This window comes from Passer domesticus, chromosome Z (genome assembly GCF_036417665.1).
Source record: "Passer domesticus isolate bPasDom1 chromosome Z, bPasDom1.hap1, whole genome shotgun sequence".
NCBI classification, from domain to species: domain Eukaryota; kingdom Metazoa; phylum Chordata; class Aves; order Passeriformes; family Passeridae; genus Passer; species Passer domesticus.
The window spans coordinates 20,544,014-20,561,727 of NC_087512.1; the positions used below are offsets into that span (position 1 = coordinate 20,544,014).

The following is a 17,714-nucleotide window of genomic DNA, read 5'->3' on the forward strand; positions in this document are numbered from 1 at the left end:
CAGTCCTTCAAAAGTACTGGTTATTAGATGCTGGTTATTAAAAATAAGTAGCCACTGCCATTAGACTCAACAATCCCCAAGAATGAACTGCAGACTAGACCATGCTGGACAGGTTTACCCAGCAAAAATTCAACTAGTTGTATTCCTGTTCACAGCAAAAGCAGAAAGGAACCATACCAAGGGTTCCAAGTTCTCCTACACTTTAGACATTCAGGTCTTCAGAAATGGGCAGGTACACACCAAGGTGTACATGAATGCCAGGACCACAGCATCCTACTGCTGCACCCACAGTTCCAACACGTGGCTGGTTTTCATCTTCAGGATGCATGGTCCTGTTCACCTCTGTGAGAACTTCAGATATGCAATAAATAATGTACACAAGGAAGGTTGCAATCTGTAGAAACTCTCTTACTTGCAAAGTATTTGTATCCCATATTTTCAAGGTTTTATCAAACGAGCTCGATGTAAACATGCCAGTGTCATGAGGATACCACTGGACTGTCTCCACACTGAATTTATGTACATCAGGATGACTCCTAAAATCAAGGAAAATATTCCAACTGGTTAGAGTTTTGATAACCATCTTGTAGTTGTCTTGGTATTTGATAACAAGTTGAAAACATGAACATTTTTCTTAATTTGTCCTGAGGTTTTCAAGAAGAACTGTATTTTTGTGGGCTTGATTTTCATTCAACTAATACTCATTACTTTGAAGGGTCTTAATTTCAAGAAACTACAGATCATTATCTTTTCAAAATATGGTAACTGTAGCATATCTTAAGACAGTTATAAAGTATAAAAACAGTATTTTGAAATATTTACGTTGCAATGTTTACAAATCTTATGTTAAATGCAATGGCCTAATACTACAAATCATTTACGCTTCTTAGAAATTGACCCATTGAAAAACACAATCACACACAGAGTTAAAAAAATACATTAGTATTGATGAATAATTACAGCTACATAGTCATTGGCAACTTCTGTCTGATAAAGTCACCAGAGAGCAGTTGGCTAAGTTACTGAGAGTAATTTATATTTGCATTCAGAAATCAAAGAGGAAGAACAATAGGAAACTTTCAACTGAACTGCAGATATTTAGAGACAGCAATATAATTAATAATTGACTGTGGCAGAAAGAACAGACAGCACAGCCAATCTTGACAGCTCCAGGATACAGACTCAACTGACCAGGCTCTGAAAAATGTATGTCATTCAAATACCTGGTAGACGACTTATATCTGAGCTGGATGCACATGGATCCAGCTTCAGGGGCCCAAAACGAGCTTTTTGCTTATCCTATCCTCTGCAATGGGATGAGGGAGCACATACAGATGATGAAGGTGTGAAAAGTTGTGGATTGAGATAAATACATTTTAGTAAGTGAAAGGGAAAAAAATCAAAACAAACCCTGTGAACCCAGGGGAAAAACAAACAAACAAAACAAACCCCCAACCAGTGAAGTGATGAAAAGTAATCCCTTAGCATAGGCTTAGAGTGCTGCACATAACATTTTATGGTATGGAATATCAGTTATGTCTCTGGTCAGTGAGGTTCCAGCTGTTTCCTCATAGCTTACCATTCACTCCCTGAAGGGGCAGTGAGGAATGGTGAATGCCTTGACACTACCAAGCACTGTTCAGCATTCACTAAAACATCAGTGTGTTATCAAGACTGGTTACAAGTACAAAATATACTAGTATACAAACTATGAAGAAAATTAACCCCACCCCAGCTAAATGCAGTACTTATGACAAATCTGCAGCTAGAAAAGGGTTAACGAGATTTCATGACTCCAGCTCTTATCTTTGCATTGCTCTATCAAATGTCCTGGCCTCCAGAGCAGTAAGTATTGCAGGGGTATCATTATGCAAACAGAGATGCAGATCTTCAGTACTGCCATGTATAAAAGAGTATGCACTTCTCAGCATAGTTATGCCTGGCCTAAATTTGTCTACAGCAGCACTGCATAACACTACCTTTTAAAGGCAGGAGTGGATCATCACAAAGGAGAATGAATTCACCTCTGAAGGGAATTAAAGAAGACATCTCAACAGGATGTTGAATTCAAAACAACTAAATGCATGACAACATTCTTACATACTATTGTAAGCTACGTCAAAGTGTAATGAATTGTGCTGAAGGGAGAAAACCATACATACTTGCTCTTCTAAACATGAGTGTTGGCATACCTTTAAAATATCCCATCCAACATTTGTGATTTGTCGTTAAACAGACCCAAACTCTTGACTGAACGAGGGCCTTCAATTCAAAAGTGAAGTGCCATTTTTAGCAACTCCACTGCCTATCGAATTGTCTCCTCACACTTGTAAGATTGGTTCCTTCCTTAGTCAGGAATACAGGTCAACAGTAAATGTTATTTAACTCAATGTGGTCTCTCAAACAAGTTGAACTGTTGATGCAGAACAATGTTTCCACAATCCAATCAGCTTGCTCCTGCTCCTGAAAACCTCTTATGCATGATGGACAGCATGGCTGCATAAACAAACCCTCACATCCTCTACGCAAACCAGGAAGGATGTGACTAGTATCCTGGGAACAGGATGGGGAGTTCTAAATGGCAAGACTCTGGCTTATTAAGGAACAAAACTAGTCACAATAAGTAATGATTTAAATAAACTGAAACATCCTCTATGATCTTCCCTTTCGGCTTTCGGAACTAATCAATGGTTTCAAATGGATATATTACTTCAGTGGGAGGGTGTTAATGAAAAAGACCATTCATTGATGACAGATGCACTTAGCATAGCCCAAACCAATGCTTCTTTAGCACTTACTTCTATCCAAGTTCAACTACGGATGCACTACAATCACAAGAGAAGGTGAAGAAACCATTACTCATTGAAATTCAAGAGGTAATTTCTGATAATACAACTGAATTTCAAACAAATTCCAGTTCTGCTGGTACCTATGATCCCATCAGCAGCACAGCCACAGCTTTGGTGTTAGTAATACACAATGCTTCACTATATGATTTATCCCCAATCATTGCATTAGAATTAAATCACAACAGAACTATACTCATCCTCTGGCACATAAGAGTATGGGCCTGAAAAGATGGAAATAAATGGAAGACTACTGATGCAAACATGTGCATTGCATGAGGGCAACAAGGATACATTTGTGAACGTAACAACATCAAAACCCCAGGCATTTGTCATGACACCAAGCAAAATATTTCTGATTTTGAGATTCATCCTAATGAAAACTTGGAAAACATGTATATTGGTAAAGGATGAGCTTTTATGAGACCTTCTTGTGATTTTGTATTTATGGATAACCTTACTATAGATGCAAGTAATCACTCTCAAATTTGTGCTATAACTTTGCCAACATTATGGAATGTAATTTAAGTTATTCAGCTTCTATTGTAGCCTATTAAAATATTAGTATCTAATTATACGCTGATTCAAGATTGCAGCCTACTCCCATTAGCATGAACCTCATGCTGCTAAAGAAACTGTTACAGCATGAAGACCTGAGCTGCTTGTTGAAAACAAGCGCAAAAAAAATGAACAGACTTTGTTTACTGTCCATCATGATGTGGAAGAAACAAATCACATGATGGAGTTTGTGAATAAAGTGGTGAGACACCCTTTTTGCATGGTCACTAAAAGCTACCAGAATTCTTCACAGTGCTTCACCCTGTTGTCATGTTGATAGTAACTCTTTTGCTTTTTATTCTAATAATCATATTATAAGTTAAGATTTGGATAATTATGAAACAATTAGCCTATTGGTTACCCTCATTAATACCAGATAACCACACATTAGATATTTATTAAATGATCTGCACCATATAAAAGTGTGAAACATTCTCAAATTCTATTTGGATATTGTAAAGTTTAAGTGACTAGTCATGGGTGGATTATGTGGAATGATGGCTGGGGGTAAAATGGAAGGGAACTGAGAAGCTGTATTCACATCCTACGAGAAGTTATAATGATACGGGAATTATAGGGTAAAGCGCAGTTGCTTCTTCTGGATGGAATGTGGTGAGCATGACTGAAAGCTATTCCACAATGCTTCCCCACACAAACAGCCTGCAACCTCAAGCACCTGCTAAAGGGGATGAGATGGGGGTGGAGCCAAGACACCATGGCCAGGTACTGTTGAAATCCCTGCAGGGAGGGGTACTTTGTATCTGATAAACCACATATCACCCGTCCCCTAAGGGAGACAGGAGAAGATGTCTTTCTGTTGAACCAGCAACTGTGGTGATATTGCTCTCCTCAGATGAACTTGGTTCCTTATTATCTAACTGTAATACTAACACAGACCTTCATCCCAAAGTTCAGAATCACAGAATATTCTCAATTGGAACGCAGACACAAGGATGATCAAGTCCAACTCTTAAGTGAATGGCCCATATAGGAACCAAAACCACAACCATGGCATTACTAACATCAAGATCTAATAAACTGAGCTAACCTCAAGTTACCCACCTCCAGGGTAAGATCACCCCTCCCAAGCATGTGCTCTGTATTTTATTGACTGTAGCTTTAAGAGCAAAGGGAGAGAATTTTACACCATGTAAATGTTATTCCATAGTTAGAGTGAGTCCTTCATGGACACTGGCACTCAGTGGCAGTGGGTAATACACTTGGATAAAGTGGGAAACCCATTTAAGGGGGTCTCTCATGCTGTTGGTGTGTGTCCCTGAACAGGTCCATTGAACCACCCCTCTGATCCAGCAGGACTATTCAGTGAAGGGTCTCTACAAGAGGGTGCTGAGGGGCTGGTTGGACACAAAGGTCTCAGCTTTCCCAGGACACTGACAGACTAATCTAACACGAGGCATGGAGGAAATCTTCCCTTTTCACATGACATCTTATAGCCCTGATTTCATCTGAGCTAATAAAGCTTTCTGCTCACTTTGGTTGCTACAAAGCAAAAATGAGACCGTTAAGGAGAGTTAGCCCAAAGCCAGTACTGACAATACTGAGCAAGAGATACTGAGCAACTTCTGAGCTTAGTTTAATGACTTCTGCATTGCTCCTCCATCTCTGACACATATCCTAGAATGGCGTGTTACTCTGGCGCAGGGCTAAAAGTCAACAAATTTTATGCCTCTTATTCTTCAGGTAGATGTGCAGGTTTTGGCTGGAGTAGAATAAATTTTTTTCACAGTGCCTAGCATGGGATACGTTTTGGGTTTGTGCTGAATGGAGTTAGTAACACAGAGATGTTTTTGTTATTGCTGAGCAGGACTTACAGAGAGACAAGGCCTTTCCTGCCTTTCATACTGATATGCTGGTGAGGGGACTGGGAGTGCCTGGAAGGCTGGGAGGAGCTAGGACAGGTGACCCCAGCTGAACAAAGGAATATTCCAGACCATGTGACATCAAGCTCAGTATACAAAGCTGGAAGCAACAAGGAAAGAGGAGGAGACACATTTGGAATGATGGCTTTTGTCTTCCCGAGTAATTATTATGCATGATGGGGCTCTGCTTTCCTGAAGATAGCTGAAGAAGTGAATTAATTCCTTTGTCTGCTTAGGTTTGCAGCTTTTGCTTTCTCTATAAAACCATCTCAACCCTAGATTTTACCCTTCCGATTCTCCCCATGATCCCACTGGTAGGGGAGCAAGCAAGCACCTCTGCGGAAGTTGGTTGCTGGCTGGAATTAAACCATGGCAAGCTAAAAATCTTCAGTACCTGCAGAGCCAGGAAATCAAGCTTGACGCAAGAGTGAGCTTACTCCTGGAGAGGCTTTTCTATGCACTGTGCAGAAAAATCTAAACTCATTATCTGGGTACAGTAACTATAAATATACAACCCTGGACTGTAATCAACTCTGCACAAGAACAATCAATTCTCCCATAATCCACAGGGCTGAGGAATCAACTAACAACCTCTTGAGTAGCTCTGCAGGAACCACCTTTGATCTGGCTAAACTTAGTAGTGGCTACATGCCATTCAGCCTAGTTTCATGTCTCGGGATGTACATTATTCCCAGTCATTCCGTACAAGTATTTTCATCCATTACTCAAAATATCCCAGCCTTTTCTACCAAAGACATATACAAATAATTCTATGGATGATAGGTCACTGTCATTCATTCTTCCTAGACATGTTTTGGGTAGTAGAGACTACCTTAAAGATAAGCACTATCTGCATATTACCTAGAAACAGGTACTGTTTGTTTCTCTCAAATGCCAGTTTCTGTCACAGGTCAGCAGGAATCATATGAAACCAGGTAAAGCCCTTTGTGCTGACTCCCAGGAAAACAGGTAAAGTTTTATTTATTTTATTAGTAAATAATAGTAAATTTTTATTTACTATTGCAAATAAAGTATTTATTATTTGCAATAGTAGCCCTACAGTTTAGACTTGAAACATGGGATAAATCACAGCCTACCACCAGGAATTATCCCTTTTGTTGTTCTATACTACTGGATCATCAGCAAGGCCAGCTAAGGGGTGTATTAAGAAACAGCTTTAAAGGGCCTCTAGCAGGATAGTCTTTAAGCAACTTTGAGAGCAGACGTGTTCTGCCCTGCAATCTTGGACAACAGGCAAACTTTCACAGGATGTCAGCACTATATCCTTCAAATATAGGAGTTAGACATAGTAAAATGCTTCTGCAGTATAAATTCATTTATTAAGTCAGGAACTATGAGTAATATTCCAAATATCTGAATATATGTATATATAAACTGTAGCAATTAGTTAGCAAGTTTTTAAAACACACTAGGAAGCTTCATGAATACTACGAATAAATAACTGAGGAAAGAAATCTACTAAGGTTATTCAAGCAATAATAATCATAAGCCTGTCATCTAGAGCAGTGGCACACAAAATCCAATTCTACTAACAAAATTCATGCCTCGAGTGGCAAGAAATAAAAGATGCAGCTATGCAAATTAACACCTACACAAGAAACTGATAACCAACTAACCATACTCCTAAACAGAATGGAGTATTTCTACTGACCTAACTGAAGTTAATGATAGCCTGATTTTAACACAGATTTGATAGCTTTTACATCATGCCTTCTTAGCATGAATTTCTTCAATTTGCTGCATCTGTTTCAGAATTCATCTCAATTTTGAGATTTAGAGATGTAGAGATTTAGAGATTTTATGTTCTTAACTACAATTTAAAATAATTTTGTGCAAGAAGCCCAGCCATCAAGACATGTTCTATTACCTATGTTCTGTTAGCCTTTTTCTTTCCTATGATCCAAGATATTGTTATGGCCTTTTATTGTTACAAATCTTTTCTGTTCTTGTATAGCTGACACATGAAGCCTCTGACTCTTAGACCTCAAATAATTTGTAGACTGGGAAAAAATAAGGGGAAAATGCAGCTATCAATCTATTAGGAAATAGAATATCTCTTACTGTGAGTCTTAGGTGAACTTCTTATCTACTAGACAAGCCTTTATCTAAATAAAAGAAAAAACAGCTTTTGCTAGAAGACTTAATGTCTATAATGGAAAAATTTGTATTGTCTGCAGGAACAGCCTGACAAATCAATAAAGGCTTAGACTCTTACAAAGATTGGTAGCATGGTAGTACCCTGTTCTTTAGAAAAATTCAGTAGCACACCTGTCTTCATTCAAACATGTTCATAAGAAGTTTTGTACAAATCAGTTCTGTACCAGCTGAATACCTGATGAACTAAAAATAACTACTAGTAAAGCTGGAAAGAGAGAGAGGGGAAATAAATAGATTTTTTTCCAAACAGATGAAAAGGATTACACAAATAATTGCATAATAATCCTGCTTAAAAGTGCATTTACTCAAATATATGTATTACATATATTTGGGGAACCAGGGAATATTTCTACAGCAGTACCAAAACTTCTTTCTCAGAGGCACCAAATTTCAAAATGAAACATTAAGAAAACTCACAGGTCAGAAATTATGAGTTAGAGGAAGGTCTGGGTTTCTTTTTTTTTCCACTGTCTTCTTTCTCTAGTGTTAAAATATGAAGTTAGAATACTAGGTCTGCCTCCTTTTTGTGGCATCTACAGCAATGTAAGACTGTCTAACTTTACCTTCCATGTGAGTACAATTGATATCTGTCATTTTAACTTTTGAAATTGCTATAGATTTGCTCAAACAACACCAGAGTCACTGTACATATATTGTAACTATTAGAGTAGAAAAATCAAGAATAAAAAATTAACTCCTGCTACTAGCCTTCAAAAATTTCTGGCAGTATTTTCTAGTCTTTTTATCCTAGAAACAAGAACAGACATTAATTTGCAAGTTTAATTCTAGCCACACAAGAGCTACGTCATGTACTTTCAAAAGACTTACAAGTACTTACCTTCCAACTGAAAAAAGTGCTTTACATGTGTAACTTGGTTTCCTGCTCAAGTTTTCAAGGTCATAAAGTACAATAACACCATCCGATCCACCAGATAACATGCTGGAAGTGTTAATGAAGAAGTTAAAACACTCATAATCTCGATATGCTCAATATAATGAGCATGTTCAACAAGACAACAAATCCATAGTACCAAAACACAGTGAATTACTTATGCACATTTGGACCAGCCAAAGTATATACTTACTATCTTCCCTCAACAGGTTCAATATCAAGGGTGTTGACACCGCTTCCGTGTATTCTTTCCACATCTCTATCTTTATTTAATTCCAAACTTAAAACCCTACCCACAAAAAAGGAAAAAGATGAAAAACAAGAACAGAATCATTAAATGTTATTATGTAGCTCTGAACAGTTGAAACCTAGTTTCATGCTCCTTCAATGCATTTAAGTCATCCTTGCCTTTTCTTTTTAACAAAACTACATAATACAGAGATAGAAACAAGTCTTGTGATGCTAGCAGAAAAAAATACTTTGTTGTTTGGAAGGTAAGAGAGAAATAAATACATAAAACAGGCTCAAAGAAAAAGAAAAACTGCATTTTGGGTCAACATATTAAATAAAACCTGGAATAGAATTTGAAAACACTAAGAAAAAGAAACATTAAGAAGCTTGTAATCATGACAAATATTGGTTACTTTGGCGCTTCATCATGTAGCACCCTTTTAGGCTTCATCCTGCTTGGAATTACAGACACCTAGTGGACAAAGTAATTTAGTTTACCAAGTTTACAGTATATCCTTTAATGAAACAAAGTTTGTATGCTACATTTTCTGCAATACTAAAAAACTAGGCAACCTCCAATGATGAAGCTTCCACAATAACATTTTCTGACCTGCAATTCTTAGCTTGTATTTTTGAATATGTTAATACTGAATAGTCAAAAAAAAGATATCCTACTGCATTAAATCATACTACCTGATATAAAATTTAGCCTTGAAACATGATCAGAGCCTCCTACGGCACCATTTAGTACAAAGCACAACACCACCACAACAAAAACATAACTGAGTATGTAACTGAAAAGCTGCAAGGCAGAGTGCCCTGTCTCAGCTTCAGCTCAAGGGGCAAAAAATTCTGATGTGAGAACCTAAGCCTGCTACAGGCAGGCCCCAACATCATGTCTGTAGACATGCTATAAAAGCAGCAGATCATTTAAGCTCTCTTAAACTATGTGAAATACAATTTTGCAAGAATTCACCTAGAATAAGAATTCTGATATACACAAGACACCCAATGTAAAACCTTCAAGCTCCAGATGGAATTTCAGGAAGCAAGAAACGCCCCTGTGGAAATGTGCTAAAATATATGACTTCAAAATGCAGCTATAAATAAAATCTACTTAAGATTTCCGATTTTTTTTAAAAAAATGAAAACTATAAAGTTTAGGAAGGGAAATGCTACGAAGACAATTGTCCGAGTAACGTTAAGTCTTTCCAGCGTTCTTAACACTGAATGTTACATGAGGGCTGAGGGCACACAGGGGCATAACTGTGTTGTCAAAATGCACCCAGAAACAAGCTTTTGGAGCTACCAAAGTCAATTTCAAATTGAATTATTTGCTTTGTAATGACACACCGTCATAAAGCCATAAATCACCAACATAGATCCAGAAGTTGTATGAGTAACTGAGGTAAGGTAGGCTTTATTTGATTTATCGTGAAATGCATCTGCAAAGTACATTCTCTAGTACTGAACAAATATCACATTACAACCTTTAGCAGGAACAGTAACAAATCCGTCTATGCTGCCACCACTTCCCACAAAAACCGCTAAGAAACCCCCTGCAGCTGGTTCTTCTTCAACCTGCCAAAAGGCCGGCTTTGGGAAAAGGAAGGACGAGCAGATGCGGGACAAACACCTGCCTGCTCCCAGGCGCGGCGCAGCCGCACGCAGCCCGAGCGCCGGCAGGAGCCGCGCCGGCAGCACGGGCGGTAGCGGCGAGCTGCAGGGAGCTCTCTGCGCCCAGCGCTGAGCACACCGCACACGAGCGCCAGGGCTGCGGCCCAGGGCTGTGACCCACCGCTGCTGGCCCAGGGCTGTGACCCACCGCTGCTGGCCCAGGGCTGTGACCCAGGGCTGTGACCCACCGCTGCTGGCCCAGGGCTGTGACCCAGGGCTGTGACCCACCGCTGCTGGCCCAGGGCTGCCGCTCCCCCGCCCCGGCCCCGCGCACAGGGCGGCGGCGGCAGCGCAGCCCCTCACCCCGCCCCGGGCCGCCCCAGTGCGGGCCGGGCCAAGCGAGGCTCCGCGGCAGGGCAGAGCCGGGAGCTGCCGCTCCGGGCCCTCCCCGCGCAGGGACACCCGCCCCGGCCGCGGTACCTCCGGGTGCGCTCGGCCCGGCGCAGCCGCGCGGGGTCGTCCAGCCCGGCCTGGCGGGCAGCCATGAGCCCCAACATGGCGGGAGCGCCCGGCCCGCTCTGCGCCGCGCCGCCATCTTGTGGCGGGCGCGGCCGCGATTGGCTCGGGGCGGGCCGGCCCGCGCCAATGGCCAGCGGCGTTGCTGGCGCGCCCGGCGCCCAGAGGCGGGGCGGCGGGGCCGGGCGCTGCGTGTCCCGGTGTCGCGGTGCGTGTCCCGGTGCCGCGGTGTCCCGGTGCCGCGGTGTCCCGGTGCCGCGGTGTCCCGGTGCCGCGGTGCGTGTCCCGGTGTCGCGGTGTTCCCGTCGGGATCCCGGCATGAGCCGCGCCTGGCAGGCTCTCCGCGCCCTGCGGCTGCGGTTCGTGGGGCCTGCCAAGGAGCTGGTGGGCACGGACCAGTTTGGCAACAAGTACTACCGGGTGCCCAAGTACGAGAACCGCGCAGGTACGCACCGGGGCGGCGGCGGCAGGCGCGCTGGGGCGGCCGTGCCCTGCGTGGCCCCTGGCTGCGCTGCGCTGCGCTGCGGCTGGTGAACAGTTATAGCGGCCGAGCGGGAGCGGAAAGTGCCGCGCATCGGGAAACACGTGCGGGTTTCTGGTGCTGTGATGCCACAAAAACCGTAAAGCCGCTCACTGGCGGGTTTCAGAGCGCAGCCTGGACCTGGTAGGTGGGCAGCAATTATTTGCTCCTCTTGGCAATTCGGAGCGCTTCTGCATAAGCTTTTAAAAGCTAGAGTGCAGAGAAGGGCAGTGGAGCTGGGGCAGGGTCTGGGGCACAAGTCCTGTGAGGAGCAGCTGAGGGAGGTGGGAGTGTTTATCCCGGAGAAAAGGAGGCTCAGGGGTGACCTTATCGCTCTAGGACTGCCTGACAGAAAGGTGTAGCCAGGGTCGGCCTCCTATCTTAGGCAACTTAGTGAACTAGAGGAAACGGCCTCAAGTTGCACCAGGGGAGGTTCAGGCTGGACGTCAGGAATTATTTCTCCACGGAAAAGGCTGTTAAACATTGGAATGGCCTGCCCAGGGAAGAGGTGGTTATCACCATCCCTGAAACTGTTCACAAAACAACTGGACGTGGCACTTACTGCCGTGGTTTAGTTGACATGATGGTGTTTGGTCATCGGTTGCGCTTGATGGTCTCAGATGTCTTTTCCAACCTAACTGATTATGTAATTCTGTGAAATTAATTCTTACATGTGCATTTATCCCCACTTCCATAGAAAATACTTTTCTAGGTTTCTGCCCATGTTCCAGGAGTTTGGATGACCTTATTCTGTATGTAAGTAGAAAATAGGAAAATTCGTATGGGAAGTACTACTGCTGTGATTTTTGTGAAAATTCTGATTTTTTTTTTGTATATTTGTCACTGTGCTTTAGCTTGATCTAAAAAAACCTTAATCACTCAGCATCAGGAGAATGACAGAACTCTGAAAGAAATAAGCATGCCTTCTGCTAACAAAGAAGAAATTGATGTGATTTTTTTTTTGATGAAAGGGTTCAAATGTTGCTTTTTCTGTAGTACAGCATGTATCAAGTATTGTGCTGCTACAAATGTCATTTCTGTGACCTCTTAATTTGGATCCCCATTTTCTTCCTTCATTTCCAGTTGACAGACTGTCATCCACTTGCCTTACAAAATGGACTTCCTTGTGAATGTTCATTATTGATTTAAGATACAGTGCTCCCTGACCTTTGTTGTTTGGGGTTACTTGGGTGTGGGAGATTCTATTTCCCCCACACACTGATTACTCATTTCCACTGTAATTTATGCCTTTACCTCTGTGAAGATCATCCTTGTCAGTATAGAAAAGATATGAGGTTTCATCTATTCCAGAGCAGGAGAGTATGCCAGCTCTCCCTCAGGCTTGTGGCTGAGGAGAAAAATGATTCTGACAGCAGTGAAGTGATTACAGATGGTTGCAACCACTGCCGTGGGTGGTGGTAACTAACTGCCTCTCAAAACATTTTTGAGCAGCATCCTCTGCTGTACAAACAGGGTGACACCTGGCATTTGTGGGCTTTATTAACTTTGTGAAGAAGTTTAAAGATACGGATTGCGAAGGTAATAGAGACTGTGGAAGGTCTACGGAAATTAAAATGCACACCAAAAATTTCTAAGGGTTTGTTTTTAAAAGAAACTAAGAATTAAAAAGTGCTGAGAAAGCAATGCTCTCTTTTCAAGTGTTGGACAGCATTATTTGTAGTACATTAGGAAGATCTGCTGCATAGTTCACCCAGTGTCCTAACCATATGGAGACCAGTGCAGGATTGGAACAACACTAGAAAGAAAACGAGTTGTAGATGAGACCAGTGAGATGTTGTGTGCAGGTTTCACTGCAAGGTCACTGCAGTGTGTCTGCACCGTGCTTTGCTGCCTGCCCTATGGATTTAGGGAGGACTGAGTGGGGCTATCACAGTGCTGGGCCTGATGTGCTTGATGTGCTATCCCTTTGTACCCTACTGGATTTTGATCCAATATATTGCAGAGTGTGCAAAACAGGCACACTTGCTTTCTCTCTCTTCACATAGGGTAGGTCTATCAGGACAGGCTGGGCTTTGTTTCAGACCAACATCCCACCTTAAGCTGGAGGTGAGAGTTAATAGTGTAGGTAGTGTCTGTGCCGCCTTCTGCTTCCATCAAAAACCACCTGACACCTTTCTTTTGGCCTGTCCTGGTCTTTGGCAGGGGTTTGGAGCAGCAGTAGTGGACCATATGATGCAAAGAATTAATGTTTTCTTTCTGTCTGTTGTGAATTGTGCTCTGTTTTTCACTGAATTCAGGGTCCAAAACACTTTTGGAACCTGAGGCCTTGTCAGTAGTAGGGAATTAGCAGGAGCAGGTCAGTGTATACAAGTGGTTGATGTTGAGTTTCCTAGGTGGTTGATGGTGAGTTTCCTTATTCCTTCATCATCTCTAATTAAGAGAGTTTGGTTCTTAAATTTAGTCTGTTTTCCAGGACTGAATATCTGCAATACAGACTTTAGAGATGTTAAAGGGGTACAAAATTTTTAGGCATATACTGCAGGTATGGCTTTCACACTGCCACAGCACCTAATATGCTGTTATTTTTCAAAATGTTTTATAAATGAGGATTTCTTCTTAAAAAAAAGCAAATTATGCACTCAAAAACTACTTTGAAATCCAAGTCAGCACGTGGTAAATAAAGGCAACACAGGATTAACAAAACTACACTTACTTTGATTCAAGTCACTACAGTCTCACCAATATCCTAAGGTCTTGGATGTCCAGGTCAAACTCAAGGTGTAACAACTTTACCCTGAGACCATCTTTACCTCTGTTGTCATAGGAAAGTTAATTTGCCTTCTGGATTTTGCCTGTCTCTGAGTAATTAGGTTCTTAGAAGAGCCAGCAACTTGAATAGGTTTTGTTGGGATGAAGGGAATAATTGTGGAGATTAAAGTGTCAGTGATGTGCAAGTGCTGATTTAACATGTGTTTTGTCTTCATTCAAAATGTTCTAATGAGTAGTAGCAAACATATGTGAGTTTGCAAGAGTATTGTAATTCTCTGTGGTGAATATAGAAAGGATTGGCCTTCAGAAGTGGAGGGGAGAAGGACATAAAATAATGCTGTTTCAATCTGGTTGTCTTATTTCTGTTGAAAGTGAGAAGGTGGGTGTTCAAAGACCCTAGACTGTAAGAATTAGAAGTCGTTAGATTCAGTAAAGAAAATACTGGCTAGAAATAGAAAAAGAGTTAAGAAAAATTTGGGTGCCATAGAAAGGGAAAAGATCCTAAAAAAGTAACTATACTGTCAACAGGTATATGGTAGTATTCAAAATTAGAGTAGTTAATTACCCGAAAGCATGAAACTTGAGTCTACATGTTTGCTTCTTATCAAGAACTCTTATTTTCAAGTGCGGAAAACGTATCATCTTGAAAGTCAGGTTACACCTTCAACAAAACAGTAAGATGGGCTTATTTGAATGTAAAGATGGTTCTGTATTCAGCAACATTCTGTAAGTGGTGGGTTTTTACAAGATCACCCTAAAGTGATGACAGTGATAAAATGCAACTATACCAAGCTTGTCATGAGGGGAACATCCAGCATAACTCATTAACTCTAAGATGACTCTTCAGTTGGTTGTGATAAAAGATGGGAATCGATGACTAAGTAGTAGCGATTGATGACTCATTTCAGTATCTTGGACAAATATTTCACTAAACAGACTAGACTTATCAATGTAAGTAAATTATTTTTCTTATTATATAACATACTGCCAGGGCATTGCCATAACTTTGGTACATGATTAATTGTTCTTGCAGTAGAACATGGAGTGGTACTTAATGTGTGCATATATTTTTAATTGAAAAACAAATTCCAAATATGGTTTATGCATTTATTACAACCAAATGTGTCTTGCTGGAAATCGATGATTCCATTTTCTATTGAAAATAATGTATAAAGACTCTTAATAACCATTTTAGTTTTAAACACAGGAAGATAAGGGGCCCTAAATGCTCAAGATGTGATATATAATTTTTTCATCAAAAGGCTGATTAATTAGCAGGTTATATTTACACATTTGCAATATCTTCATTTACCTTCTTATGTATTTTAATGATTAAGAATTAAAATTAGCACTGTAAAGTACCACATGTGCAAATTTTTATAATAACATTAGGTTATGATCAAGAAGTCAGTTTATTTCAAGGATGGTGTAGGAATGTTAAAAGCATGGCTTAAGTTAAAAAGTTCTTTTTATGGGAGCAGCAGACTCAGGTTTGATTGGATTTGGACTGTTAGTTTACCAGGACTTGCTGGGAAAAGCAGGACGCATTGTTTTCCATAGGTTTTTATGTGTTGCACAAGCTCTGCATTAGAGGCCATATATGGCCTAAGCTTCTGATGCTATGAGCTAAAGTTTCTTAGTGCTCTTATCAAATACCATTGAGAAATGCATGTGGCATTACCAAGTTTCAGTGGTAAGTGTTGTTGCTAACAATTGAATGCAAGCACTGACTTCGCTGGGAAACATTTTCTTCACGTGAAATGCCTGCTCACATCTGCATAAGCCTGTATCTTGTGCAGTAAATTCTCAACAAACCAAAAATGTATAAATAAATAAGAATCTATATAAGGAAAAGTACTATGTATTCAGTTGCATTATATATATATATAAATTCTCCTATATCTGATTGAGTCCAGTCTTCAGTAGAAGTATGTACACTCTTTAGTGGAAGTTAAAAAGGCTTAAGGTCTGTTGAGATTAAAGGAATCCTCCATTATAGTGTTAGTTCCTCCTTGTTTCCTGTTTTAGGTAGTGGCCTGTCACCTTCCTGTGCATCAGAAGTTTAGATAATTTCTACTTTCTTTCAAAATCTTTTATAAAATACAGCTTTTTATTGAAGGCTAGACTGAAACTTTCCTGTAATGCTTTATGATGAATGGCAGAGAGTGGAAAAATCAACAAATATCCAAAGCATATCTTCAGAGATAAAAAGTGTGGTTTTCTTCTGGGTCTGAATGTCAGCTTCTTCACTAACAGGAAGGAAGTCTGAGGTAGAGACAGAAACTGGTTGTGATTGTATGACACATTTGTGAGCTGATTATTGAGAACTGCAGATAATTGTACATCATATTACTGAACATAAAAGTAGTTTCTCAAGTTAGTTTTTCAAATGTTGGTGGAAAGCGAATAAGTTTTAGTTTTACATGCCTAATGTTAAGATACTAATGAAACACAGATTTTGAATATTAATTTATTAATAGAAAACCAAATTTTAGACAATTTAATTATCTTGGTTATGGAAATAATTCTATGGAGAAAGTGAAAGTTTGGGATTTTTTTCCGTGTACAGACACTCACAGCCCTGCAATGCCTGTCAGTTAGAGGTTTGTCCAGGTGGTGGCAACATTGTTTCAAAAAGAGCACAGCAAGTACTGACAGCTCTCTTGAGTATTTCTTCATGTAGAGATTTTAGAATACAGAAACGTCGTTCTAAAATAGTTGTGTGTATGTATGTTTGTACAGAAGGAAAACTTGCACTGCAGACTGCTATTTTCTAGGACAGTAATTCTGGAACGACAAAATAGCTTTTCAATCTGGGTGATACCTTATGTAACAAAACAATTACAATTTGAAGAGCTCACTGCAGATTATAAAAGCATTAACATTTGAAAAACCCATCTTTGTTTGCAGTGATATAGCATCATAAATGTATGAGAAAGACTTCCAAGTTCATTTAGTAAAACCTATGACCAAACACCATCATGTCAACTAAACTATATGTCCAGTGATTTTGTGAAGGGTTTCTGGGATGGTGCCACCAACTCTTCCCTGGGCAGGCTGTTCCATGGTTAACAGTCCTTTCCCTGGAGAAATACTGTCCAGCCTGATGTCCAGATGTTCAGCCTGAACCTCCCCTGGTGCAATTTGAGGCTCTTTCCTCTGATCGTGTCACTACACTGGCTACACACTTCTGTCAGACAGTCATAGAGCAATAAGGTCTCCCATGAGCCTCCGTTTCTCCAGGATAAACACCCCCCGCTCTCTTAGCTGCTCCTCTCCTCACAGGACTTGTGCTCCAGCTCCACTGCCCTTCTCTGCACTCTCTCCAGCTCCTCAGTGTCTTTCTTGCACTGAGGGCCCAGCACTGGACACAGCACTGGAGCTGTGGCCTCAGCAGTGCCCAGTACAGGGGACAATCCCTGCCCTGGCCCTGCTGCCCACACCATGGCTGATCCAGGCCAGGATGCCTTTGGCCTTCTTGGCCACCTGGGCACAGCCTGGCTCATGTTCAGCTGCTGTCAGCAGCACCCCCAGGTCCTTTCCAGCCACTCTGCCCCAGCCTGTGGCACTGCCTGGGGTTGTTGTGACCCAGGGGCAGGACCCAGCACTGGGCCTTATTGAACCTCACACCACTGGCCTCAGCCCATGATCCAGCCTGCCCAGATCCCTCCAAGAAATAATCCTCCCACCCAGCTTGATGTCTTCTGCTAACTCACTGACAATGTATTCAGTCCCCTCACTGAGAT

The 17,714-nt window shown here is 41.2% G+C and overlaps 2 protein-coding genes across 2 annotated transcripts in view; one reads left to right on the forward strand and one right to left on the reverse strand.

The window, feature by feature from the left end:
* ERCC8 (ERCC excision repair 8, CSA ubiquitin ligase complex subunit) overlaps positions 1 to 10,825 on the reverse strand; it is a 29,432-nt gene extending 18,607 nt beyond the window's left edge. The window contains exons 1-4 of the mRNA XM_064403562.1: positions 10,683 to 10,825; positions 8,548 to 8,643; positions 8,301 to 8,402; positions 413 to 536 (exon numbers count right to left, since the gene is read on the reverse strand). Of these exons, the coding sequence (XP_064259632.1) occupies positions 413 to 536; positions 8,301 to 8,402; positions 8,548 to 8,643; positions 10,683 to 10,759 (399 nt within the window). The 5' untranslated portion in view covers positions 10,760 to 10,825. The remainder of the gene's footprint in view (positions 1 to 412; positions 537 to 8,300; positions 8,403 to 8,547; positions 8,644 to 10,682) is intronic.
* A 104-nt stretch (positions 10,826 to 10,929) lies between these two features.
* The window catches only part of NDUFAF2 (NADH:ubiquinone oxidoreductase complex assembly factor 2), a 60,285-nt gene continuing 53,500 nt past the window's right edge, over positions 10,930 to 17,714 (forward strand). The window contains exon 1 of the mRNA XM_064404163.1: positions 10,930 to 11,163. Coding sequence (XP_064260233.1) covers positions 11,037 to 11,163 — 127 coding nt within the window. The 5' untranslated portion in view covers positions 10,930 to 11,036. The remainder of the gene's footprint in view (positions 11,164 to 17,714) is intronic.